General features: G+C 49.8%; 2 protein-coding genes across 8 annotated transcripts in view; both read left to right on the top strand.

The window, feature by feature from the left end:
• The window catches only part of RALGPS1 (Ral GEF with PH domain and SH3 binding motif 1), a 289,045-nt gene extending 275,958 nt beyond the window's left edge, over positions 1-13,087 (top strand). For 4 of the 7 annotated variants that reach the window (XM_082622856.1, XM_082622853.1, XM_082622851.1 and 1 more), the window contains 6 exons: positions 1,854-1,937; positions 3,336-3,441; positions 5,170-5,262; positions 5,437-5,542; positions 7,320-7,411; positions 7,954-8,088. In XM_082622856.1, coding sequence (XP_082478982.1) covers positions 1,854-1,937; positions 3,336-3,441; positions 5,170-5,262; positions 5,437-5,542; positions 7,320-7,411; positions 7,954-8,052 — 580 coding nt within the window. In that variant the 3' untranslated portion in view covers positions 8,053-8,088. Of the gene's footprint in view, positions 1-1,853; positions 1,938-3,335; positions 3,442-5,169; positions 5,263-5,436; positions 5,543-7,319; positions 7,412-7,953; positions 8,089-11,246 lie in introns of those variants that run through there. The other 3 variants (XM_082622855.1, XM_082622854.1, XM_082622858.1) reach the window with 3 other exon arrangements.
• Positions 13,088-17,864: 4,777 nt separating this feature from the next.
• Positions 17,865-27,522, top strand: part of GARNL3 (GTPase activating Rap/RanGAP domain like 3) — a 154,317-nt gene continuing 144,659 nt past the window's right edge. The window contains exon 1 of the mRNA XM_082622306.1: positions 17,865-17,977. Within this exon, the coding sequence (XP_082478432.1) occupies positions 17,886-17,977 (92 nt within the window). The 5' untranslated portion in view covers positions 17,865-17,885. The remainder of the gene's footprint in view (positions 17,978-27,522) is intronic.

Raw genomic sequence — 27,522 nt, 5'->3', positions numbered from 1 at the left:
TCAACAAACGTCAGTCCTGCCAAACGTCTGCTAAGTGTGCAGCCACGGAGTGTCTCAAAGAAGTGGAGACAATGATCGAGAGACGGTAGCGGCACCAACCACATCGCCCCATCTGTGGAACAGTCCACTGTCGTCACACATTTTCCTGGGGTATCAGGAACAAAGACACATGAGAAGAAAGGTGGAGAAGAAGGGGCCGGAGGATCCAGCTCTGCCAAGGGAGGCTCCATCTCCAATTCCAAACAGACGGCGGCTCAGAGCGGGAATCCAGGTCAAACGAGGAGACATCCTCCGGGCACCACCCGGGCATCACCGTCAGACCCTGCCTTGACTCATAAGCGATCCCGGTTACAGCTGGGGAGGGGAGCGTCCCTGGAGGCAGTCTGTTGACGCTCTGCACAGCCTGCTCAAGCTCGGGGATGTGACGTGCGGTGGTGTCATGCCCAGCTGTGAAGAGAGGGAGGAGGTGGTGTGGCCTGTAGGCTGGGAGGTGAGCGTGTCGGGACCTCTGAGCCACGGCTCGTGGTGCGGGTGGGGTGGGCCTGTGACCATCATCTGTCACGAGGGTTGGGTGGGGAATGGGCTGAGACCCATTACGTTCGAGGACTTGGGGGACCCAGCACATGCTGCAGCTCTTTGTCACCTAAAGAGGAGTGGCTGATGGACGAAAGGGACAGGGTCCCAGGGCAGTCGACCTGGAGGACCATCAGACTCCCACCAGCCCTGAACGTGGGCTTCTGGACAGCAAACCCAAGATGGTCATCAAGAACAGTTCCTTCCTGAGTGGAGGATGGAGGGGCGGAGAGCAACACAGCCCCCTCTCGGAGGAACCTGAGCTCGGTGATGGCGCGATGCACCTGCTGCAGTGAATGACGATGACCCCACACCACCCCCCAGGTGTCCAGTGCCACAGGGGAACGTGGCAACCTGGGGCTGGCAGTGGACAACAGAGGGAACACTTGAAATGGACGTCTGGACCTTGTCTGGGTTTATAAATTGGATTGCATCATTGTTTGGCCAATGGAAAGCTATAGCCCAGGGATAGACCATGCTGCAGGGGTGGGGAGAAGGTGGAGGATCAAGTAGACACAGGAAATCATTCTGCCAAGAAGGGAAAAGGATAAAGAGAGGAAGATGGAAGCCTTCCCTCAAATAGGTTAAGATCCCCACCTACCCTGGAAGCTACATCTTTCCCTGGAAAGGCTCACTGCTGGGGAACTACAGGTGAGAGAGCGGCCTGATGGGCAGCCCATGGAGAGGTCCTGGAGCACCAATTCTTGGACACTGCAGCAGGTCACAGAGCAGGTTTGCAGGGAACCATCTGGGACCAGCAAAGAGACTGTCTGATGGAGAAGACGTAGCAAACGGAGGAATTCAGTAGTGTCCGGGTGAATAATGATGCTACACATGCCCCACCCCATCCCCACCCTGGGCCAACATGCAAGACGGCCCACAATTCTGTGTCTGTGCGCTTTTAATTGGATTGACCATGGAATATTTGGGCTACACAGCATTTTCTCTCAACCTCACATTGGGATAAGGGGTGTGCCTGGATCTTAGTCATCCCCTTGACACTGGAAGAAAGGTGAACATTCAGTTAAAAGGTTAAGGAAACACTTACCTGGAGACTTGGGGACTCGCCCTGATGGAGGCTCCAGGGGTGTTGTGTTCACTAACCTAGCAGCTCCAGCTGTGCCCCAGATGTGCTTGCAGTGTGACTGAGGAGGCTGGGGGAAGAGTTGGGGCTGAGGCTTCCTGAGCTAATGACCACATAGTCTGCGATGCCCTCGCCTTCTTCAGGAGTAGCTGGTCTTTCCAGGCTGTTGCTAAAACTCAACCCTTTTCCTCTGAAGCAGGGGACGTCTCTATGCCACGCTGGGGCCCAACTGGCGGGTTCCAGTTCGGAATTCTCCCAGAACCCGGAGCTGCGTCTACAGGTATTCATTTATTCATGTGATCATTTATTCGACAAGTAGCTCTGTGGTGCTTGCTGGGTGCCAAGCACTGTGCTTGATGCTGCCGACGAGACGGACTCAGCCTCTGCCTCAGCCTGTAGGGCTTTTGCTTCAGGAGAGCAGAAACGGAACAGAAAATCACGGGTGCCGATGGTCCAGAGAGGAGGCCTCCCTGGAGAAAAGACTGGAAGAGTGATAGGAATCAGCCAAATAAAGTGAAGAGAGGTGTAGGGGTAAGAAGAGTACCTGCAGCCCAAGGGACAGCCCATGGGGCCGTGAGGCAGGAAGAGCTGGGGGATTTGGGGAGTGAAGGAAAGTCCACGTTGTAAGAAATGAGCCGGGGAGAGGGTGGCAGGTGAGGCCAGAGAGGTGGGCCAGAGCCACGTCCAGCAGGGGGAGAGGATGGTGGTCTCAAAGGCACTGGAGGGGTTGCCTGGGGGTGGGGGGAAGGTATCGGCAGGGCCAGGTCATGCTGGCCACGGTGTGCAGGGCGCATGGGAGGAAGGCAAGCGTGGACGCAGGGAGGTCAGGCGAGAGTATTGGGCAGTCGTTCAAAGGATGACCAAGTTCTGGCCTGAGGTGGGGGGAGTGGGGTGGCTGAGACGGGCATATTTAGGGCATGGGATCAATGAGTCCTTGGGATTGATGAGGTTTCGGGGGTGAACTGATGAGAGGAGAGAACCCCCAGGTTTCTGGCTCCTTCAGCCAGTGGATGGTGATGCCTTCCACTGGGATGCGGAGGGAGCGCTGCTCGGCTTTCATGCAGGGTTGAGGGAGGTGTCTGTGGGAGGTGCCTATCCAGGGAGCTGAAGCTGATGCTTAGGAGAGCGGCCTGGGCTGTGCTGCACTTGGACTCTTCACCTGTAGGTGGCGCCCGAATCCCCATGGCAGAGGGGGAGAGAGGAGCCCTGTCGCAAAGGCGCAGGGCGTCGGGGTTTGGGGCCGCTGCCCCCCTTCTTACTCCATCCCCTCCACTCCCACTTCCTCGCTGCTCCTGCCAACACAGGAAGGAGGAGGTGCTGCGCAGGCCCCAAGCTCCGCAGGTGGAGAGGAAGCTCCGCAGGTGGAGAGGATAGGGTACGGGTGCTGCTGGGGGCCTGGTTTACAGGGAACGTGGGCACCAAGCCTAGAGCCGCTCAGCACTCAGAAAGACGAGGGAGGTGCAAGTTCTCAGCTGTGGGTGAGCCCAAGGCCACCGTCCTTCAGGTTTTCCGGGCCCTCGGGGCCCTCCCCTCCCCAGCCTTGCCCAGCACTGTTGAGTCTTTGTCCTGTGGCGCCATTACGGACACGGCAGTGGGGGACCCGTGGGCCCCAGTGGGTGAGAGGGTGCCTGACCTCAGCTCCTCCAAGGCGATGTCTGACTGGTGGTCTCCCCCGCAGCCCCACCGGCCCGTGCATCTGTACGCTGGGGAGCTTGGCGGCGGTCCCCACCATGGAGGGGCCTCTGAGAAGGAAAACTCTGCTCAAGGAAGGACGGAAGCCCGCGGTGAGTGCAGAGGCACATCTGTCTAGAGGCGGCATGGGAGGGCATGGGCTCCAGAGACCGGCCAACCAGGGTTCCAATCCAGTTGTGCCACTGAGTGGGCAGGGCCTCAGTTTCCACATCTGTAAATTGGGATAAAATAGTCCCTACATCCTGGAGGACTTGTTAGGACTGTCACGTGTGTGGCCCTGCACACATTGAGCAGATGGTGAATGGGACTGTGCAATTACCTTGAGGGCAGGTGGAGGCCTGGAGACCCTGGGAGTCAGGGTGGGTACTGTGCCTGAGATGGGCAGCACGGCCTGGGTGGTATCCCAATGCAGATCTCCTCCCCCTTCAGCAGCATCATGAAACGCGTGGTGGAAAGGACAGGGACAAGGAATCAGGAGGCCTCTCAGGCTCCCCCATCAGCCACTGGGTCACCACGTGCTGAACCCAGATGTCCCTGGCTCCATGACCCCTCAGCCGCTTGCCAAGACCTCTTTGTTTGTTCTACGGAGCATCCACAGCAAGCTGCCTGCAAGCCCGCCTGTGAGCTGCATCTCCAGGCAGCATCTGCCCGTGTCTGCTCTGGCCTTCCTCTCCTGCCCTGGCTGCTGCTTGCCCCTGTCCACTGCCCACAAAGCCACTTGGAGATGCCCCCTCCTACCGGCGCCCAGTGTGAAGATGCCAGGCCCCTAGCCCAGGTGCTGCTCTAGAAGCTCCCCTGTCTTCGGGTGCTAGGTGGTTCTTGGGTGAGGAGAAGAGTCTTCATCCCAGCCCTGGGCCACACTTTGGCCCTTGGACCCAGAGTGTCACAAAGCATCCTGCGACATGAGGCCCTATATCTGGTCTGCTGTACAGACCTGCTTGCTGCCCTCCTGGACCCAGAGTCCAGGCTCCAGTCATTCTGGGGCCAGAGCGAGACACTGTTTTCCCGATGCTGGTTGGCCCGCTGGTGAGCGATGAAGTTAATCCAGGGGGTCATGACCCATATTTCTGAGTTGGATAGAATAGACTGGAAAATGTCGGAGTTTCTTACACATAATAAAAGTGAACATTGTTTCATGAAGCTTCTTTCAGTTCAACATACATATGCACGTGTGTTGTACACACCTGTGGGTGTTGTCAAAAAGGTCTGAAAGCCAGTGCTTTCACCATCTGAGGTGACGCAGTTCCCCCACCAACCCCGCGCCACCCCCCCACCCCGCCAGTGTGAACAGGAGCCTTGTAGGTCGTGATGCAGAGCAGTCTGCTTCATGCCTAGAGAAACAAAAGCCACACCTGCAGCTTGGCCCTGCCAGGCATCCCCACTTCTAGCCATAAATGCTTTCAAAGTGCTGCCATCTGCTCGCAGCCAGAGCACTCCATCGCAGACATTATGGTTCTTCTAGGTTATGGTTTAGCTTGTCCGTGTTTTGAAACTCTTTTTCCCCAGGACATTCTTGGGTTCAGGTCACCTGAATACATAAAAGTTGTGCCTTGGCACTGCCCTAAACAAGGTGGGAAAAGGAAGGGCTCTTGGGGTAAAGGAGAGGGAGGGCTTAGGGCTGATGAGCTGCTGAGGAGTCTCCCTCCTCTGGGCCCTGGGAGGAGTAGCACTGAGGGGTGGCGGGCAGGGACGAGATGAGGCCTGCGCTGGCACCGCTCGGGAGGAGGGGCCCCCCCTTTCCACCCATGTAGCTGGGTCTCTAGTCAGGCAGTGGGGGACTCTGCCCCTCCCCGTGTGACATTGTCACTCTGCCTCTGCAGCTGTCCTCGTGGACCAGGTACTGGGTCATACTCTCAGGATCCACCCTCCTGTACTACGGAGCCAAGTCCTTGAGGGGCACAGACAGAAAACACGTACGTTCCACGAAAGGCCTCTCTGTGCTGGCACTTCGTTTGGTGCGAAGTGCAGGGGGGTGGGTGGAGGTGGGCAAGGCGGCGGGAGTGGAAGGAACCTCGCCTGGCCCAGCTCGGCCTTCCCTGGGGAGCGGAGGGTGTGGGCCTCACGGCTATGCTGTTGTTCCTCTGCAGTATAAATCCACACCTGGCAAAAAGGTCTCCGTCGTGGGCTGGATGGTGCAGCTGCCCGATGACCCTGAGCACCCGGACATCTTCCAGCTGAATAACCCCGACAAAGGTAGGCAGCAGGCCAGCGCTGGGTGCCTGCAGCTTCTCTCTACCCGCTTTCTTCTGCTGCTAAATGTGCGTTTTGAAACAATAGGGACTTCTGAGGCTGCTGCTTTCCTTTTGCTTTAGGCTCTGATGTTCACAGGGTCCCTCGTTGGTCCACAAAAGCTGCTTAGATCGTGGTGGGCGTGTCCACTGAGCAGTGTGCATGGCACGTGGCAGCCGGAATCCTTTTCACCTATGGCTACTGGGGCCCATCACCCCTGGAACTCTAGCCTCAGGGTCCTGAAATGAATACATAGCGCTGGATGAGGCAGTGACCATGCGGCTGGAGGAGTCTTGGGTGTTGGGAGATTTCAAGGACACCCCGGCATTGCCTGTGCCGTGAGACTCTCGCAGTATCCTGCTCCAAGGCCAAATCAGAGAAGAACCCTTCTATAAAAGCTCCAACTTTCACTTGCCCAGTCATCTCCCAGTTCCTCCTGGTTTTATACTTCCCCCATGGCCATGCTGAGAAGAAGGAGAGGTTCTGCACTGAGGTTCAGGATAGGCCATGCTAACCTCCTTGGCAGCCTATGTCATGTGACAAAACCCTGGATTTCCTGGGTATCCTAGCTAGGCAAGTTCACTGGAGCTGTAAAGACCCTGAGCATCTTCACATCTTCACAGGAATGTTCTAATGCAGGGTTCATGTACCTACGATTGACCAGGGATCTTGTAAAAATTCAGATTTGGATTCAGTGGATCTGGGGTGGAGACCAAGATTCTATATTTCTAACAAACTCCCAGGTAATGCAGATGATGGTGCTGGTGGAGGGTCAGGGTTTGAATGTTGTTAGCTGGGAATTAAAGAAGTGAGAGCCTCGAGGGGCCCAGGGAATGGAGAGAGCTAAGTCCTCTGCTCTGCTTCTGAGTGACTGAAACACGTACGGCTACGCACACGTCATAGTGTTTCCTCAGGCTACTTACCATTTGAGTTTCTTCCGCGAGGCTCTGGGACCAGATTAGAGGTGGTTTCTTTAGGAAGTAAAGGTTGTACCTATACCAGCTTGACTTAAAGACTGTATGGTCATGGGGTCCACAGGCCATTCTCGGGGCTGAGCCCAGAGGAAAGCATGTCCCCAAGCAGAGGGAAATATGACACAGCAGGTGGCCAAGGTCCATGGATAGAATGCAAAAGGTCTGTGAACTTGGGTGGGAAAAAGATCACATCTCTGTTTCCCATGACCTCTAATTCCTTTAATTATAAGTATTAAACTACTAACTAGAATGTTCACAGTACCTGTGATTTTATCTGCAAGAGAAACCACGGATATTTTCATATCACGTATTATTGCAGATATCTTAGAATAGCATTTCTGTTCAGCTTGTTGCAGTTACAGTACAGTATCAGGCCTGCCCCCAGATCTTGTCATTAGCGCATTAATAAATAAGCACGTAGAGAATGATATCACTCATTTATTTTTTAGCAGTTTGGTAACTGTATTTCAGTATTATTGATTTTCTTTGTATTTTATTTTATGCATTTGGAACATAATTCTGAGAAGGGTCCACAGGCTTCACCAGAGCCAAAGGCACCATGGCCGGAAAAATGGTTAAGAGCCCTGGTCTAAAGAGACAGGTGGGGAGCACGGGAGCCTCCTCCTCTACATGCCCCGAGCTTGCCTTGGGCTGCTCCTGACCTTCCCTAGTTTAATTACCCAGGTCCACGTTTATCTTCACGCCACAGTCACAGGCAGACCCTCTCATGTGACCTTCCTCTTAACCAGTGGTTTTCTACCCATCAGGCAATGTTTACAAGTTCCAGACTGGTTCCCGGTTTCATGCAATACTGTGGCACAAGCATTTGGATGACGCATGTAAAAGCAACAGGCCTCAGGTAAAGTCACCAAAGTCCTGCTTGTTACCTAAAATACCCTCTCCCACCCTCGGGACTAAGGGTCCATAGAAAACACACCTCCCTCCTTCCCCCAGAGCCTAACAGCTAAGCTCCCAGGCGCCTTCTTTTGATCAGCCTTTTCCCATGAGACAGGGCACCCACTGCCCCTCTTGGAACTAAGCCCAGCTTCAGACTAGAACTTTGAACCTGGCCCCTGTCTTTCCTACTAAAGGAAACGCCACAGAAACATCCATCAGAGATAGGTTACAGGTGGGATAGTGCCCCAAGGGTCAGGCTACAGCATCTACTGAGGTCACCCCCCGAAAGTTGATTCATGGGCAAACTCCAACCTGACAAAAGGGCCTCCCTTCCCCCGACAACCCTTAGGAATAATGATAATAATAGCTCATTTGTTGAGAAGCAACCATGGCTGCTGGTGAGTGGGGCTGTCCGGCCCCTTGGCATGCTTGAACCAATAGGACCTCTGGTCCGCCATGCCTGCCTGAGGCTCTGCTCCCGCCCCCCACTGCTGCCCCTCCCAGGACCAGGCTTCAGGAGAAATGCTTTACGTGCAGGAATTGGCCGAATCCTCCCAACATCCCTGTGAGGTAGGTTCCCATACTGTCTCCGTTTTATGCTGAGGACACTGAGGCTCAGAAAGTGGCAGACACTTGTTTAAGGCCCCATGGTGAGTAAGATCTAATCCCGGTCTGCCTGACACCAGAGTCTGTACTTGCCGGGTGGGGGTGGGCGGGGCGGGGACCTGGATTGCTCAGCCTCCTGCCGTCGAGCCAAAGGCCTGGAAGCACAGCCTCTGCTGTCCAGGCTTGCTAGAGGGGTGGCTGCTCAGCCCTCACACCAGCCCGGGCAGCAGGTGGGCTGCTGGGGCCAGGAGCACTGAGCTTCCCTGACCTGTTCCCCAGGGATGAGCTGGAAGAGGGGCTGGGGAGCTGGGTCCCTCTCCTCCATCTGGAGAGAGAGCGCCAGGGCTGGAATAGACTGGTGGCAGCTTTGAGGAAGAGGAAGGTGGTGCCGAGTTCACAGCAGGCGTGTGAGGCCCAGAGGGCAGGGGCTGCAGTGGTGCTGGTCACAGCACAGTCACAGACTTCCTGGCCCCTCAGAGCGGCTCTCGTAAGGCAGAGGGAGGTCTCTAGTGGTGTGTCCCATGATTCTGTGCTCAGTTTGGGCCTATTCAGGATTTTCATCTGTAACGTCGATGAGGACATATATAACAAGCTGATCAAATTCTACACGATAAGAAGCTAGACGGCAAAATTAGCAGAAAGTCCTCGACAAACTAAAACAGTAGGACAAGACTGATAAAGGGATAAACTTGAGGCACCACAGGGAAACTGAAAATAAATTGCATTCGAATCCCCCAGCTCACTTGCTAGAAATTTGTCTGGGGCATATGTGCACACATGCACACACAGGTGTATGGGTGAGAATGTCCACTGCAGCATTGTCCTTAATAGAAAGAGGAAAAAAAAAAGCACCTGGAAACTCGGCAACCCTCAGTAAACCCCTATTGTGTACCCCCTGATCTGTGTGTGATCATCCGAGAGGGGCTCCAAGACATAAGTGAAAAAGTAAAGTGTAAAAACACGCGTAAGGGCAATCTCATTTGTGTTAAAATACACATGCATATTTATTATATGCATGTCGGTGCCCATAAAATGTCTAAAATGACGTACAAGAAACTACAGCTCTGCGGTCTCCAGAGTGTATTTTGTGCTTAAGCAAATGTAACTGCCCATCTCCACAATGGGGAGACCAGGGTCTTTGGTTGACGGTTACCTCAAGGCGATGAACAAGGTGCTGCCTCAGGTCACGTTAAGAGGGGAAGAGCGTCCTGACCTCCTCCACCCTGGTCACTCCGTGCATGCCTGGGGCCCCTCCTTAGCTCTGAGAGCACATTGCGCTGGAGCTCACCTGCCGCACACAGGTGACCCGGAGGAGTGACAAGGACTGAGGTGGGCCACACAGATGGTGGGGGGAGAGAGAGGCAGGGCCTCGGTATCTGCTCCATGGTGACAGTCGTGGCCCTGGTGGGAGGGGGCAGCCGGGAGCAGGGATGGCTGCCCTGAGCAAGTGTCCACTGACTCTCTGGGGGTGGAGGCAGCCTGAGGGTAGCAGCAACTGCCCAGCAGGTAGCAGGGAACTGGGTCAAACCCACTTGGTAGAGGAGGTGTTTGGTCAGAAGGACAAATGGACTGAATTTCACGTCTGGCAAACGTGGTGTACCATGACAAGCTTTGGCAACGTTTAAGTATTTTTGTCCAGTTTTTAGACCTAATGGAGACGGTCTTCTATTTTTTCTACTTTTTCCCCTTTTTATTTCTAATTCACTTTCAAACAAATGTTCCCACCCTCTGCTTTATGTAATAAGAAAAAATTGGCAAAACTAAATATTCCACAGCAGAGGATTATTGAAATAAACCACACTACCTGCATGTGATGGCATGCGATGAGGGCGTTACAGAAATGCATCTACTCCTGTAGAAACTCTCAGTGACTAAGGTGACTTTTCTCTTTTGTGGAACTGCATTTCTTAAAATTGTGTGTGCTAGCACTGAATACACTTAAACTTGATCGACAGCATATGTGTAAGGTGTAAACCACAGCAATAAAGCAAACACTCGTGTACCCACCACCCAGTCTAAAGGCAGGACCTCCCCAGTCCTCGGAACTCCTCCCTTCCAAGGGCTTCTTCATAATTCTGTCTCCCTCCCGCTCACCTATGCGCCATAACCACTCTCCTGATTTGTTTGTTTACCATTCCTTTAAAATGTGAACACATGTATTTGATTCCTTAATGTATTGTCTGGGGTACATTTTTTAAAACTTTTTTTTAAAGAATAGAACCAAAACTGTATAGTTTCTTCTGTGACTTGCTTTTCTCCTACAGTATGTTCCTAAGATTCCTCTGTGTCAGTGTGCATAGCTGTCATTCATTTACTTGTAATTTTTTTTATCAGTTCTTTCTTCTGTCCGTGATCCCAAGAATGATTTCCTGCTTTTGGCTATTCTGAACAGTGCTGCTGTGACCGTTCTTATAACTGTCTCCCAGTGCAAGGAGATGCATTTTTTCCAATTCATCATTTTGACCAAATTGCCACCAAGATGGATTTGTTTTTGATGAAATTGCTTCTCATCAAATTTCTGGGAACCCCACGGCAGTGCTTGGGGAGGAGGCCTGGGGCTGGGGGCGTGTCTGCAGCTTTGAGGGGAAGGAGAAACACCCTGACCTTGGGGCTGGTGGTCCCCCCAGTAAAGGTAGCTGGGATCTGGGCCTGGGGACACAGCATGGGGAGCCTTGGGGTTCCCGATATCCCCAAATTTCCCCCTTCTCCTTGTGCTTCCACTTGCCAACTCCTGCCACCCGCTAACCACCCCCGCTCCTCTCCAGAGGCATGTGCTTGTCCTGCAGGATTGGTCAGCTCTCCACTCCAAATGCACTTGTGCTTTGACCCAAGGATAGAGGTGGAGAGCGTGGGCGCTGGTGTCTTAGCCCTGTCACTCACCCGCTGTGTACTTCACCTCTCTAAGCCTCAGTTTCCTCATCTTTTTAATGGGGATAATTCCAGTACCTGCCTCCTGGGGTTGTTGTGAGGACTCAGGACACAATACAGATGCGGTACTCAGAGCCTTGCCTGGCACACAGCAGCCCCATAACACGTGGTGGCTGGTACCACTGCTGTGCCCTCTCCCCTTCCCCCACCACCCACTCATTCACAGACTGACTGGGAGAGGCCTGAACCCTTCCCTTAGGGACCACCCCCGTCCCCTCCTGAAAGGTCAGAACTTTGACAAGAGGCTGAGCTTTCTCTTCTAGGTACCTGCAAACCTTATGTCATTTGAATAAGTCTCTGCAGGACTTAAAGTGACTTCAGAGGCCTCTGGGAGCCGGCCTGGGACTGGTGGCGAAGCGCGTGTCCGGGGCACAGGCCTTTGGTGGGGTGCTGGGAGACTCAGAGCTGGACTCAAGGGGACATGGCCGAGGCCTCACAGTCCAGAGGGCTCCACCGGTGCGGGGGTCCGCCTGCCGATGCCCAGCCACCCCCATGACCCCCGTTCTGCAGCACCACCTCACGGCGCCACGATGGGTCCCCAGACTGTACAACCCGTCCTCCCTCCCTGGGCCCTCATCCGTCCACCAGCTGCTGCTGCGACCAGAGAGCATCCGTCCCACGTTGGGTCCCCAGTGCTTTCTCCTGCACAAAAGAGTGGACAGCGTCCCCCCGCGTGAGGGCTGGAGGAAAGGGACAGGTGGGGACTGGCTCCAGTGTGCCGGGTCTCTCGCCCACAGGGCTGCCTCAGATTTTGTACAACCCCGAAGCGTCCTCTGCGTGTGCGTGCCGTGTCTGTGTGCGTGCAAGCGAGCGAGCGTGGACTCTCCGAGAAACATGCATTTTGGCACAAGACTCGCGACATCACACACTTCATTCTCTTTGAGGCCCTGCTTTAACCTTAAGCGATAGGCTGGTCCACCGAGGAAGGTCAGAGTGAGAGCCCAGATTCCTCCTGTGTTAAGGGTCCCTCGCATTCTTTTACTGTAAACAAACAATGCCTTAAATTGTGTCTTGTTTTCTGTTCCTATGGGTGCTATTCATCCGGAAGGCCTGCTCCCTGGGCCCCTGGGGCCCTTCCAGGCCTTGTTGCCGTCGGCTCTTCTGAGGCAAGACCCAGCTTCAGGACCATGGACTGGGCCGGCACTGGCCTGCTTGCTTCCTCCCAGCCCCTCTCCCGCAGGGTCTGAAGGCCCCGCTCTTCTCACCCCTCCCCCCTCCCCCGGGTCAGCGTGGGAAGTCGTGACGCCTTCTGCCAGCTTCTCGAGGCCGCCTGCACGCACGGTGACCTGACCGGCTGCTCAGAAGCTACTTTTGCACCGACCTCTCCCCGCCGAGCAAGGCTTTTGCTCCCATCCTCTCACCCCTTTGCCTCCACTGCCAGGGCAGGGCCACTGGGATTCTTGATTACACTGGGGAGCTGAGTGACACTGAGGCCTTAAGCTCCCCCATTCTTGCCCCCAAACACAGTCACCAGCAAGTTCTCCATCATCCAAGTCCAAGGGCACAATTGTTGATGACCATGGTGACGAGAGCAAAGCCCTGGGGAGGGGACGGTCCGAGCTCTGCTTTGGGCTGAGAGCTCTTCAGGTGAACAATGTCCTTCATCTGTCACTCCTTGTCATACTTTTAAGTGACTTTTATTTTGCACAAATACATTTTTATTTAAAGTAATGAATAAAAATTAGCTTTATTTATGGTAGCCTTATTACCATAGCTTCTCCCTTCAGCCCTTCCCCACCCTCTCTCCTTCCCTCTCCCCTTCCCTCTCCCTCCCCCTCTTTCCCCCTCTCTCTTTTTTTTTTAATCTGGGTGTCCTAATTCTGAGAAGGAAACTCTTAATGATTTTCTGAAAGAGACTGAATTTCTGCATCCTTGTTGCTATTGTGGTTTCAGAGCTCACACTGATCAGATACTAAACTATTCTTAAGAGTTTCTGGGCAAGATGCTTCAAAACAACATCTTAACCAATAAATTGTAATAATAGGTCGACTTAAGAACTACCAAAGGACCCACCACTGTATTTTGATCAAACGGTGACCACTTTTCTGAAAATTCAGATGAATTGGTGAGGAAAGTAATTGTCATCAGGGTCTTATTTTGTGGTTGAGTCTTACTATGCTCCGTAACTAACCCTCCTTCAGAGCAAAATCTAGAATACTTTCATGCCAGGAGAAACTCCAGAAGGTGAAATTGAGGCCAGCAAACCTTGGTCATCGGTGCTTCGCACACCCTCCCGCAGCTGGGGTTGAATGCATGCACCTAATTCATACCAACAACTGCTCAAATTAGCATCTGGAGGCTGAATGAATACAGCAGACACTCCAAACATCTCTCACCAGAACCATGCAGTGTTAACGCTTTAACTTACATTGAATCTGATTCTACCTGTTAATTTTTTTTAAGTCTTAAGTTTGAATGAAATTGCCAGACTACTTTCCTTGAACTTCTCTACTCTTGAAACTCTCCTGGTTTTTCTGACATGAAATTATAGAAGCCAATCCAAAAACCTCAAAATTTCAGACTCACACTAAATCAGGAACTTTCCTGCCCTTTACAGATTTTCCTTGTCTTTACAAATGTTTTCCTCTGAGCCTAATTTTGAAATAGCACAATTGCAATTCTTTTCAAAGTGTCTAGTCCTCTCACTAAAATTGAGATTGATCCCATGTCCCCTCCTGGAAACATTCCTAGCTTGGATTCTCATAGAACTGGTAAGAACCTTGAACTTACCAGCAGAGTCCTGCAGATGAGGCTGTAAGGCACTTGGCTTTCTCCCAGCAGGGGCTCAGGGCTAAGCATGTGAGTTAAGTGCTGATTGTCTTTCCAGTGTTGGTTTGTCCCTCAAGCTGCAGGTGAGGAGGCCTGCAAGCCAGGGACAGAGGGGGACAGGCACAAAACCCCAAAGGGGAAAGTCCCCGGGTGGATTCTGGCCCTGGAAGGTAGCATTTCTGGGTCTTGCTCTTTGACTAGTCATGGTGCACAAATGTCTGTGAAAACATTGAAGGTGATGTGTCTTGCATGCATATGTTGTATCATTTTTTGTTAAGCAAAGAGATCATGGCACCCCAGGATGAAAGTTACAGAATGCTATCAACAAACTGTGGAGTAGGTAGCCGGTATCCTCATGATGCCGCCCACACAGCTCACTCCCCTCTCCCCGGGAGTAATTTTCACCCCTCTCAGTCCAACACGGTTTGTAACTCAAGGTCAGCCAAGTGCATTCTGACAACTGAAACTTCGTGGAGGATAGATTTGGTGGAAAGCAGTAGAAATATTGTTCTGAGCGTGCCCAGTGGGACAGTGTGGCCTCCCTTCCCTCCCTGAAGAAGCCTGCCCGTTCATCACCCTGTCCCCTGTGGACCCTAAAGAGAAGACACTTGAAGCGATTCTGCTTATGAAAGAACCCGCTCTCTCTTGCCAGCTGAGTTTATAAAGTGTTTTTTCTTGTTACCAATATGGCCAGTATTTCTTTCATCGTCTTCCTCCCACCTCCCAAGCCCAAGAATTGTATCTTTTAGGATGCCACTGTACAGGTGGAAAAATGGTCCATGAAAACGGGAAGTCATTCGCAAGCAGGGTCTGCTTTCATTCCACAGACAGAGTCTAGAGCTCTGGGTCCACGTTACTGTTGCTTAGAACCAGGTGAACGTTGCTAAAAACACAACCTAACTTATTTTTTGTGACTTTCATGAATCACTTTAATCAGCCCCACATCATGCTGCGTGTTAGGTGACTTCATGTTTTAAAACGGAAAAAAAAAAAAAAACTACGAGAGTCCCTCTGAAATAACAGATCCTCTGTGTGAAACCACCCATTCATCCATTGATTCTCATCTCTTGTGAGTGCTTCCTGTGTGCCAGGCTCCACCCAGGATAGAAAAGTCTGAGAACAAGACAAACCCAAGCCCTGCCCTCATGGAGCTGACCCCTCAACGAACAAATAATCTTCACCATGCCATTTCCTCTCTCCCAGCAAGACCCTGCCTCCCTCCTAGCACAGGGTAGAAACCAGGTGCAGATTCCTCCAGAAAGGCTTCAAAAAGCTCAACAGACTGAAAAGTCCAGTTGCTGTCCTAGTGACTGGTTGGCACAGAACAGCCAGGCACAGAGCTACCGCTGAACACAGTGAGGACTCCGAGGTGGAACCGGAGGGTAGGGTCAGAATGCTCACAGTATTTACTTCAGAGGTTTTTTGGTTTTAATTTCAATGTTAAAGACAAGTACAGCATGAGTGAGAGCTGCATTTCCTTGGGTGTCGAGAACTCGTCCCATGGACCCCCTCGCCGCTGGTGCTGCACAAGTGTGTGTGCGCCACGGGCAGCCCCGAAACCCCTGCTCGCAGCAGCAGCGATGGATCATCTGTCGGTTCTATAACCACTCATCTCTTTATCCATTTCTGAATGACTGTGACCATTCAATAATGAAACAATAGTGATTAATTTATTAGTATGGTATAATCTTCAATAAATTTTGTGCCAAAATGCATGGTTTTCCACTTAGCATTCAAAATGTTGCATAGAGAGTAGTTTTCAATTTCTTATGTATTATTCAAAGTAAGTTGAACATCAGTTTTTACATTTTAATTTGTCTCTTGTTCAGTCTGTTGCACTCTCCTGGGCTGTCTTTTCTCCCGGCAGACCCCCTGCATGCAGTTGAGTAAGGACTTTCCCTAATTCTTGTGAATTGTCTCATCTACAGTAACCACTGAACATCAGCCCTCTGTGGGATTCTTTAGATTTTTGGTGAAGTATTTTGTTACCTCAGTCTTGTATCAAGTTGCTGTATTTTTCAGCTTGTTACACTGATGATAATTGTTTCACTAATTAAATAGTTTAGTGTAAACATTTTTGTTTACTTTGAAATTAAATGTTTTCCAATGAATATTGCTCAATTTATTAAAGTCACATGCATTTATTTAGCCAACAGTTGCTGTGCCAGACAGAGACGTGAAGGAGGTATGGGCGCTCAGCTAAGAGGTTACTAGAACATAGATGACATACAGGAGCAGTGCCCTCAGGGAGGGGCGGAGTCAGTGCTGTGGGCACTCCGGGGAGGCACCTGGGGGATTGGGGGAAGCTTTAGAGGGCAGGGGCATTTGGAGAGTCATTTCAGAGATCGCTGAACACATGGTGGGTGGGAGAGGCAGGAAGACAGAAGAAAAGGAGCAGGATAATATGGGGAGGCAAGCAACCCAGTCTCAGTAAAGGATTTGGGGGAGCAGTGGGATCCCAGTCTGAAAAGATGTGTTGAGGGGAGTTCATGATGCTAGGCAAAACCCAGAAACCCACTCTGGCTTGCTTAAGAGAAGAGGGGGCACTGTCTTACAAGGATTGTCCCATGAAAACCTGAGGGGAGGACGAAGGTGAAGTCTCAAGCGGCAGGAAGGAGAAATGGGAAGCCCCCTACATCATTTCTCTCCCCTGCATTCTCCCTCCAGACTGGCTTCTCTGCTGGAATGTCCGGCAGTGGAGGAGTCCAGGCCTTCTGGGAAAGCACCTTGAAGTTATTGAGGGAGTGTGCACCAGGGGGTGACATGATCCAAGATGATCATGGGCACCCCTGGCCCCGCCTGCCTCAGCTTCCCAGCTAGTGCCTTCCAAAGCTGCGGTGGCCGATTCTCCAAGCTTAGGCTCCTGCACACACACTCCGCAGCCTCTGCTCCACCACCCCGGTTCGGGCCAGTATGGCCACACCTCCCTAGCTATGACAAGCCCCGCTGATTGAGGGGCCCTAGCTCACCTGCTCCTCACGACTTAGATGGTACAGTGACCCACAGCTTTACCCGGATGGGGTCGCTGCCCTCAGTCCCAGGGCAGTGTTCGAGGGCTGTGAGATGGATGCATCTGACGGTGCAGGAAAGTGATGAAGTCAAGACCAGCTCACAACTGGTAGCCTGCAAAGCTCCAGCCCCTCAGCCTCACTGCGATAGGCACCACAAACAACACTTGGAGAAAGCAGTACCTCCTTTTGATGGATGGAGAGATCGGCGAGCTAACGCAGACTCTACGGTAGAATTCCTAATTAGCCTCGAGGGCCGGCATCATACCCGGGAATGTGGCCAGCAGGCCAGGGCCAGGGCACCCGCGGAGGTGAGGTGGACTGGGCGGGGCCACATGCGGAGGCGGTGCTGTGGGCGGGGACTGTCCGGGCTGGGTTGAGCAGGGCTGGGAGCTTGAGCTTGGCCGGCACTGTCGAGGCGAGGAGAGAGGGCGCTTTCGAGAGAAAAAGCAGGGCCTTGCCTATGGTTGGGGCACGGGGAAAGGCGGCCCTAAGAGGGGACGGTGCTACGTTAGAAAGGGCCGAGAGGTACTGAGATGTGGAGGGGCGACTCTCTGAGGAGCCGACCCTTGGGGTGAGGGCGGAGGCCGCGCGCGAGAGCTCAGTAGTGGGAGGGTACGTAGGTGGGGCCTGGGTCGGTGCTGAGGGCCACGGAGCGGGAGGGGAGGGGCCGTGGACTGTACGGAGCTGAGGACGGGGTGGCTTTTAGGCTTGTGGGCCTAGCAGAGGTGCTGACAGCCCGCACAGGGAACCCCGCGAGGTCTGTGCGGGAGGGGCGTGGCTGGAGTCCGGGGCGGAGCTGGGGTGGGGTCTGGACCTGGCTGAGAGGCGCGGAGTGGGCTGGGCCGCAGTTCGGGGCGGGGTTGGGCAGGGTCTGGACCTGGCTGAGGAGCACAGTGGGCGGGACTGAGCCTTGGGGCGGGTCCAGGGCGGGGACTAGATCCCGCCGAGGGGCACGGAGCGGCTGGACCGAAGTTAGGGGCGGAGCCAGGGCGGGGCGTAGGCCGGGCAGAGGCGCGCGGGGCGGGGCGTGGGCTGCGGCGCGCGAGCCGAGCGGCCCGCCGAGCCCCGCCGAGGCCCGAGCCCACCCGAGTGCACCCGAGCCCGCGGCCCCCGCCCGGGGCGATGGAGCCAGAGCCCGGCGGGGCGGCTGCTGCGCTCCTGCGGCAGAAGAGGGCGGCGCTGCGGCGCAGGGGGTGCAGCTTCGAGAGCCCCAGGTATAGCGGCCCGGGAGGGGTGCGGCCGGGAGGGGCGGAAGTGGGGAGCCGGCCACGTGGGGGGTGGCCGTCTGAGGGGACCGAGGGCCGCGAGGTCGCGGCGGGGGGAGGGGTCTCGGCTGGGGTGGTGGTCTGAAGAGATCTGGCGAGGAGCCCGAGCACAGCGGCCGGGAGTCGAAGGGGGCTGGGCTGTCCGAGCGGCAAGTGCGGGAGGGGGTTGCCCCAGAGAAGCACCTGACGAGAGTCGGGAATCCAGACCCGACTGGACGGGTCCAAAGCGCCGTTGAGACGCCCCCAAAGCGTCGGTCCCTTGTCAGGCCCCGAGCAAAGCCGTGGCTCTGGGCGGACTTCGGGCTGTGGAGAATTTGCCCTGCCCGCCTCTTGTAAATGCTCAAGGACAAGGTCGAGAAATAGCCCCCCTAAAGTCCAAGGGAGGTAGGTCTCCCTCCCCGGGGAGTCCCTCTGAGCTGCCCCAGGACCCAGGCCAGCTCCAGCCTTCCTAGCCTGGCTCCCCAGATAACGCACACCTGCTGCCTCATGGCCCCGCCCATCCTGGCCGCTGGCCCCGACATGCCCGGCCCCTCCTGCCCCTCTGACCCGCCGATGCCTTTCCTCTGACAGGGGTGCCCGTGCCCCTCCCGCCCGCTTCCTTTGGCTTGGGGAACTCGCCTGATGTGTCCGGGTCCTTCTTCTCCCTGGAACCTTGCCTGGAAGACACGCCCTCTCCCGCCGCGCTCGGTGGCGCTCCCTCTGCTTGGCGAGATTCCTTCCCTCAGAGGGCATTTCCTTAACTTGGAGTGTCTTCTCCCGCTCCAACGTCGCTGAAGTGAGCCCTCCCATTTTTCAGTACCTGGTCCCTTCTAGAATACTCCAGCAGCCCCCCAACCACACTTCCCATCTTTATTCTTCCACGTCTCAAATCCACATTCTCATTGGCCGCTGGAAGAGTCTTACTGCACTGTCCACTGTGCCCCTCCCATGTCTTACCTCCCCTCCCCCCTCCCAGGAGCTCTCCGTCTCCCAGGGCCGCGATGGGGACTGGGGCAAAAAGGAAGGGGAGAAAGATAGGACTCTGGCCCTCCCTGTGGCAGAAAAGAGGGTTCAATTGCTAGGATAAAAAACAGGACCCTTAATATGAGATGCCAGGCCCTTGTCACCTCACCTCACCCTTGGTGCTTCAGAAGTACCTGATGAGAGTATAAGCATCCTGAGGACAGGGACCATAGCTGTTCACTGCTCTGTCCTCGGAGGCTGGCTCAGGCCGGGCCCATCACAGGCATTTACTATCTCTTGAATAAATGCCTGACCAGCTGGTAATTATTCCCTTATGCTGTGCTCTCATCTGTGCCTTTACTCATACCATGCTCTTTTCTCTACTTAGAATAGTCTTGTCTTTACTTTTTGGGTAACGCCAACCCCTCCTCTGGGAAGTCTTCCCTGAACCCCAACCTGAGCTCTGTGCTGTATCAACAATCTACACATTGACTGCTAGTCCACACACCACTGTGTATAATTACCCGGATAACACCTCTCCCCCACTAGACCGGGAGCACCAGGCAGATATGGTCTCTGCCCTTCTGATGCTTACACTCTTGTTGCTGGAGCATGAAGGATGGAAAGTGCACCAAGAGATGAGGCTGAAGAGATGAGTCAAAAGCTGGATCCAGGCCTGAGGTAGAATGTTTAGAGCAGCACTGTCCAACAGAACTTTCTCTGATAATGGAGGCATTCTATAGCCCATCCTGTCTGATACTGTGACCACTAGCCACCTGTGGGTATTGAGCTCTTGAAATATGGCTCATGCAACTAAGGCAATGAATTTTAAATTTTATTTAACTTTAAATAGCCACATATGACTAATGTTTCCAATATTGCACAGCACTGGTTTAGAAAATTTCTCTCTTCCTCTGAACTCTCACTTTTACCACCCCCTCCTTTGTCTTCGTGATGTTACACCTGAAAGACTAAATGACTTCTTGGCCTCCAAAGGTGTTTCCCTCTATTTAACACTCCATGATATTATTATATAAACCATAGAAATAATGATTACCATTTTTGTGATTATAAAAATAATTTGTTTGTTGGAAGACAATGTATTTAACCCATCCTTTATTATTGTACATGCACTTTATTACCAGTTTCTTACTCGTACTAAAGACACATTGAATCCATGTACATTAGTCTGTGTATGAGTCTGTAAGAGGTAATCATCTCCTTAAGATAAATTCATAGAAGTGATAGAGATTATTGGATCCCAGAAAATGAACATTTTAAAGGCTTTTGAAGCATAAGGCCAAATTGCCCACCAGAAAGTTGTGCCAGTTTATAGTTCTCCCAAGAGCATACAAACGTGCCTGTTTTTTCTCATCCTCACTGCTAGGCATTATCATTTATAAACATTGGCCAAAGCGATATCTTGTTTTAATTTGAATTTCCATGTTTAGTAGTGAGGTGAAACTTTTTTCTCACATTTATTCATAATTTGTATTTCTTCTTCAAATGAAATACATATAATGTACTTTGTCCAGTTTTCCTTTGGAATATTTATCTTTTCCTTATTGAATTGAAGCACTTTTTATTTATTAAGGGAATTAATTTTTTTGTCAAATATGTAGCAAATTTTTTTTCAGCTACTTTAATTTGTTTTTTTTGTTTTGTTTTGTTTTTTTGTGGTACGCGGGCCTCTCACTGTTGTGGCCTCTCCCGTTGTGGAGCACAGGCTCCGGATGCGTAGGCTCAGCGGCCATGGCTCACAGGACCAGCCGCTCTGCGGCATGTGGGATCTTCCCGGACCGGGGCATGAACTCGTGTCCCCTGCATCGGCAGGCGGACTCTCAACCACTGCGCCACCAGGGAAGCCCTAATTTGTTTTTAATAGATCTTTATTGGAGTATAATTGCTTCACAATACTGTGTTAGTTTCTATTGCACAACAAAGCGAATCAGCCATATGAATACACATGTCCCCATATCCCCTCCCTCCTGAGCCTCCCTCCCATCCTCCCTATCCCACCCCTCTAGGTCATCGCAAAGCACCCAGCCGATCTCCCTGTGCTACGCTGCTGCTTCCCACCAGCCAACTGTTTTACATTCGGTAGTGTATATATGTCGATGCTACTCTCACTTCGTCCCAGCTTCGCCCTCCCACCCCATGTCATCAAGTCCATTCTCTATGTCTACCTCTTTATTCCTGCACTGCAACTAGGTTCATCTGTACCATTTTTTTTTTAGATTCCATATATATGCGTTAGCATACGGTATTTGTTTTTCTCTTTCTGACTTACTTCACTCTGTATGACAGACTCTGGGTCCATCCACCTCACTACAAATAACTCAATTTTGTTTCTTTTTATGGCAGAGTAATATTCCATTGTATATATGTGCCACATCTTCTTTATCTATTCATCTGTCGATGGACACTTAGGTTGCTTCCATGTCCTGGCTATTGTAAATAGAGCTGCAATGAACATTGTGGTACATGACCCTTTTTGAATTATGGTTTTCTCAGGGAATATGCCCCAATAGTGGAATTGCTGAGTCATATGGTAGTTCTGTTTGTAATTTTTTAAGGAACCTCCATACTGTTTTCCATAGTGGTTGTATCAATTTACGTTCCCACCAACAGTGCAGGAGGGTTCCCTTTCACCACACCCTTTCCAGCATTTATTGTTTCTAGATTTTTTGATAATGGCCATTCTGACTGGCATGAGGTGATACCTCATTGTAGTTTTGATTTGCATTTCTCTAATAATTAGTGATGTTGAGCATCTTTTCATGTGCCTCTTGGCCATCTGTATGTCTTCCTTGGGGAGATGTCTATTTAGGTCTTCCACCCATTTTTTTTTCTTTTTTTTTTTTCTTCCACCCATTTTTTAACTGGTTTGTTTGTTTTTTTGATATTGAGCTCCATGAGCTGTTTGTATATTTGGAGATTAATCCTTTGTCTGGTGTTTCATTGGCAAATATTTTCTCCCATTCTGAGGTTTGTCTTTTTGTCTTGTTTATGGTTTCCTTTGCTGTGCAAAAGCTTTTAAATTTAATTAAGTCCCATTTGTTTATTTTTGTTTTTATTTTCATTACTCTAGGAGGTGGGTCAAAAAAGATCTTGCTGTGGTTTATGTCAAAGAGTGTTTTTCCTATGTTTTCCTCTAAGAGTTTTATAGTGCCTGGTGTTACATTTAAGTCTTTAATCCATTTGGAGTTTATTTTTTTGTATGGTGTTAGGGAGTGTTCTAATTTCTTCTTTTACATGTAGCTGTCCAGTTTTCCTAGCACCACCTATTGAAGAGGCTGTCTTTTCTCCATTGTATGTTCTTGCCTCCTTTGTCATAAATTAGGTACCCATATGTGCGTGGATTTTTCTGTGGGCATTCTACCTTGTACCATTGATCTATATTTCTGTTTTGTTTTGTTTTTTTTTTTTTTTTTGCTGTACGCGGGCCTCTCACTGTTGTGGCCTCTCCCGTTGCGGAGCACAGGCTCCAGACACGCAGGCTCAGCGGCCATGGCTTACAGGCCCATCCGCTCTGCGGCACGTGGGATCTTCCCGGACAGGGGCACGAACCCGCGTGCCCTGCATCGGCACGTGGACTCTCAACCACTGTGCCACCAGGGAAGCCCTATATTTCTGTTTTTGTACCAGTACCATACTGTCTTGATTACTGTAGCTTTGTGGTTTAGTTTGAAGTCAGGGAGCCTGATTCCTCCAACTCTGTTTTTCTTTTTCAAGATTGCTTTGGCTATTCGGGGTCTTTTGTGTTTCCATACGAATTGTAAAATTTTTTGTTCTAATTCTGTGAAGAATGCCATAGATAGTTTGATAGGGATTGCATTGAATCTGTAGATTGCTTTGGGTAGTATAGTCATTTTCACAATATTCATTCTTCCAATCCAAGAACATGGTATATTTCTCCATCTGTTTATGTCATCTTTGATTTCTTTCATCAGTGTCTTATAGTTTTCTGAGTACAAGTCTTTCACCTTCTTAGGCAGGTTTATTCCTAGGTATTTTATTCTTTTTGTTGCAATGGTAAATAAGAGTGTTTCCTTAGTTTTTCTTTCTGATCTTTTGTTGTTGGTTTATAGGAATGCCAGAGATTTCTGTGCATTAATTTTGTATCCTCCAACCTTACCAAATTCATTGATTAGTTCTAGTAGTTTTCTGGTGGCATCTTTAGGATTTTCTATGTATAGTGTCATGTCATCAGTAAACAGTGACAGCTTTACTTCTTCTTTTCCAATTTGTATTCCTTTTATTTCTTTTTCTTCTCTGATTGCTGTGGCTAGGACTTCCAAAACTATGTTGAATAAGAGTGGTGAGAGTGAACATCCTTGTCTTGTTCCTGATCTTAGTGGAAATGCTTTCAGTTTTTCACCATTGAGTATGATGCTTGTTGTGGGTTTATCATATATGGCCTTTATTATGTTGAGGTAGGTTCCCTCTATGCCCATTTTCTGGAGAGTTTTTATCATAAATGGGTGTTGAATTTTGTCAAAAGCTTTTTCTGCATCTATTGAGATGATCATATAGTTTTTATTCCTTAATTTGTTAATGTGGCGTATCACATTGATTGATTTGCATATATTGAAGAATCCTTGCATCCCTGGGATAAATCATGGTGCATGATCCTTTTAACGTGCTGTTGGATTCTGTTTGCTAGTATTTTGTTTAGGATTTTTGCATCTATGTTCATCAGAGATATTGTCCTGTAGTTTTCTTTTTCTGTAACACCTTTGTTTGGTTTTGGTATCAGGGTGATGGTGGCCTCGTAGAATGAGTTTGGGAGTGTTCCTCCCTCTGCTATATTTTGGAAGACTTTGAGAAGGATGGGTGCTAGCTCTTCTCTAAATGTTTGATAGAATTTGTCTGTGAAGCCATCTGGTCCTGGACTTTTGTTTGCTGGAAGATTTTTAGTTATGGTTTCAATTTCATTACTTGTGATAGGTCTGTTTATATTTTCTAATTCTTGGTGTTTCAGTCATGGAAAACTGTACCTTTCCAAGAATTTGTCCATTTCTTCCTGGTTGTTCATTTTACTGGCATATAGTTGTTTGTAGTAGTCTCTTAAAATCCTTTGTATTTCTGCAGTGTCAGTTGTGATTTCTCCTTTTTCATTTCTATTTTTATTGATTTGCGTCCTCTCCCTTTTTTTCTTGATGAGTCTGGCTAAGGGTTTATCAATTTTGTTTATCTTCTCAAAGAACCAGCTTTTAGTTTTATTGATCTTTGCTATTGTTTTCTTCATTTCTATTTCCTTTATTTAGCTCTGATCTTTATGATTTCTTTCCTTCTACTGACTTTGGGTTTTCTTTGTTGTTCTTTTCTAGTTGTTTTAAGTGTAGGTTTAGTTTGTTTATTTGAGATTTTTCTTGTTTCTTGAGGTGAGATTGTATTGCTACAAACTACCCTCTTAGAACTGCTTTTGCTGCATCCCGTAGGTTTTGGGTCATCGTGTTTTCATTGTCATTTGTTTCTATGTATTTTTAAATTTCTTCTTTGATTTCTTCAGTGATCTCTTGGTTATTTAGTAGTGCACTGTTTAACCTCCATGTATTTGTGTTTTTTACAGTTTTTTTTTTCCTGTAACTGATTTCCAGTCTCATAGCATTGTGGTCAGAAAAGATGCTTGATACGACTTCAACTTTCTTAAATTTTCCAAGGCTTGATTTGTGACCCAAGATGTGATCTATCCCGGAGAATGTTCCATGTGCACTTGAGAAGAAAGTGTATTCTGCCACTTTCGGGTGGAATGTTCTATTAATATCAATTAGATCTATCTGGTCTCTTGTGTCATTTAAAGCTTGTGTTTCCTTATTTATTTTCTGTTCAGATGATCTGTCCATTGGTGTAAGTGGGGTGTTAAAGTCCCCTACTATTACTGTGTTACTGTCGATTTCTCCTTTCATGGTTATTAGCATTTGCCTTATGTATTGAGGTACTCCTATGTTGGGTGCATAAACATTTAATTGTTATTTCTTCTTCTTGGATTAATCCCTTGATCATTATGTAGTGTCCCTCCTTATCTCTTGTAACAGTCTTTATTTTAAATCTATTTTATCTGATACAAGTATTGCTACTCCGGCTTTCTTTTGATTTCCATTTGCATGGAATATCTTTTTCCATCCCTTCACGTTCAGTCTGTATGTGTCCCTAGGTGCGAAGTGGGTCTCTTGTAGATAGCATATATATGGATCTTGTTTTTGTATCCATTCAGCCAGTCTGTGTCTTTTGGTTGGGGCATTTAATCCATTTACAAGGTTATTATTGATATGTATGTTCCTATTGCCATTTTCTTAATTGTTTTGGGTTTGTTTTTGTGGGTCTTTTTCTTCTCTTGTGTTTCCCATCTAGAGAAGTTCCTTTAGCATTTGTTGTAAAGCTGGTTTGGTGGTGCTGAATTCTCTTAGCTTTTGCTTGTCTGAAAAGCTTTTGACTTCTCCATCGAATCTGAATGAGATCCTTGCTGGGTAGAGTAATCTTGGTTGTAGGTTGTTCTCCTTCATCACTTTAAATATGTCCTGCCACTCCCTTCTGGCCTGCAGAGTTTCTGCTGAAAAATCAGCTCATAACCTTATGGGGATTCCTTTGTATGTTATTTTTTATTTTTCCCTTGCTCCTTTTAATATTTTTTCTTTGAATTTAATTTTTGTTAGTTTGATTAATATGTGTCTTGGTGTGTTTTTCCTAGGGTTTATCCTGTATGGGACTCTCTGTGCTTCCCAGACTTGCGTGACTATTTCCTTTCCCATGTTAGGGAAGTTTTCGACTATAATCTCTTCAAATATTTTCTCAGACCCTTTCTTTTTCTCTTCTTCTTCTGGGACCCCTATAATTCGAATGTTGGTGCATTTAGTGTTGTCCCAGTGGTCTCTGAGATTGTCTTCAATTCTTTTCATTTTTTTTTCTTTATTCTGCTCCTCAGCAGTTATTTCCACCATTTTGTCTTCCAGCTCACTTATTCGTTCTTCTGCCTCAGTTATTCTGTTATTGATTCCTTCTAGTGTATTTTTCATTTCAGTTATTGTGTTGTTCATCTCTGTTTGTTTGTTCTTTAGTTCTTCCAGATCTTTTTAAACATTTTCTCAATCCGTGCCTCCATTCTATTTCCAGGATTCTGGATCATCTTTACTATCATTACTCTGAATTCTTTTTCAGGTAGATTGCCTATTTCCTCTTTATCTATTTGGTTTGTAGGTTTTTACCTTGCTCCTTCATGTGTGACATATTTTTTTGCAAGGTTTGGGTGCTGGGCAGGGCCTATGCTTAGGACCCACGGGGCTGGAAAAGGTGCTGGAGACTGTGGGGGGTAGGTCTTAGGCTCAAGGAAAAGAAGGGGCCCAGTCGTGCCCCCCAGCCCTGGTCTCAGAAGGCAGGGGACCTCACCTGGGAGCCCAGCAGGCTCCTTGGGCTCAAGTGGGCAGGGCAAACGCACTCTTCTCTCCTGCTCCTCCGGCCTGGGAGGGCCCCTCACACCTTCCTCTCCTGATCTTCCCAGCCTCGGGTGCAGATCCTGTCAGGCCTCCACTTCTCCTCCCCCGTCAGTCCCCCTGTGTCCTACCAGTTCACTTTGGGGTTCTTCCCGTCTCCTTGGATGTCAGAGTTTCTCACCAGCGGCCAGCAGGCGCCCTAGTTGTGGGGAGACGCTAACTCCACGTCTTCCCACACCGCCATCTTGACTCCACCTTCTGTAGCAAATATTTTTTGCACTTCATTATTTGCCTTTTAACTTTCTTTATGGTGTTTTTTTGTTAGACTTTATTATCATTTTTTTTAAGTTTAGTCAAATCTACTAATTTATTCCTCCTGTTTATGCTTAGTTAAAAAGGCCTCCGTGACTTAAAAAGATAAATGTTCGTCTACAGTTTCTCCTAATGCTTCTGTTGCTTTAAAAAAAAATTACTTCTTTAATCCGTTAATCCAAATCATCTCACTTTTAAGTGAAAAATATTAAGAGCTGTCTTGTATTGGGCTGACATCGTGGACTTTTAGGGCCAATGAAGAACAGTCACCTGTGAAACATCTTAACCATATAAGTGTGGGGGTCCCTCCTCCAGGCCTATTGTTCCAGAAAGTCCAGGGTGGTAATGGGGCATGGGATGCAGGTGATTGTGATGGACAGCCAGGTGAGGGAGCCTTGGCCTAATTTGTGGGCGTGTTGCCAGATTAGCCTCCCTTACTCCAAAAGTCCTCCACTACTTCTCATTTCCTATTGTGTCAAGTTTAAATGCCGCTGCCTTGTGTTTAGGGCCTTTCAGAATCTGGTTTAACTATATTTACTCAATCATCTTGGTGACATCAAGGCAAAAAAGGCATTATTTCAGGATGGCAACTGTCTTTGCTGACTATCCTCTATCACAGTGGTCCCCAACCTTTTTGGCACCAGGGACCAGTTTTGTGGAAGGCAATTTTTCCACGGACCAGGGTTGGGGCGGATGGTTCAGGTGGTAATGCAAGCGATGGGGAGCAGCAGATGAAGCCTTGCTCGCTCACCCACCGCTCACCTCCTGCTGTGTGGCCTTGTTCCTAACAGGCCGAGGACTGAAACC

This window comes from Mesoplodon mirus (genome assembly GCF_964341445.2).
Source record: "Mesoplodon mirus genome assembly, chromosome: 1".
Classification (NCBI taxonomy): Eukaryota; Metazoa; Chordata; class Mammalia; order Artiodactyla; family Ziphiidae; genus Mesoplodon; species Mesoplodon mirus.
The sequence above is the reverse complement of the archived record's forward strand: the minus strand, read 5'-3'. Positions and strand labels throughout refer to the sequence as shown.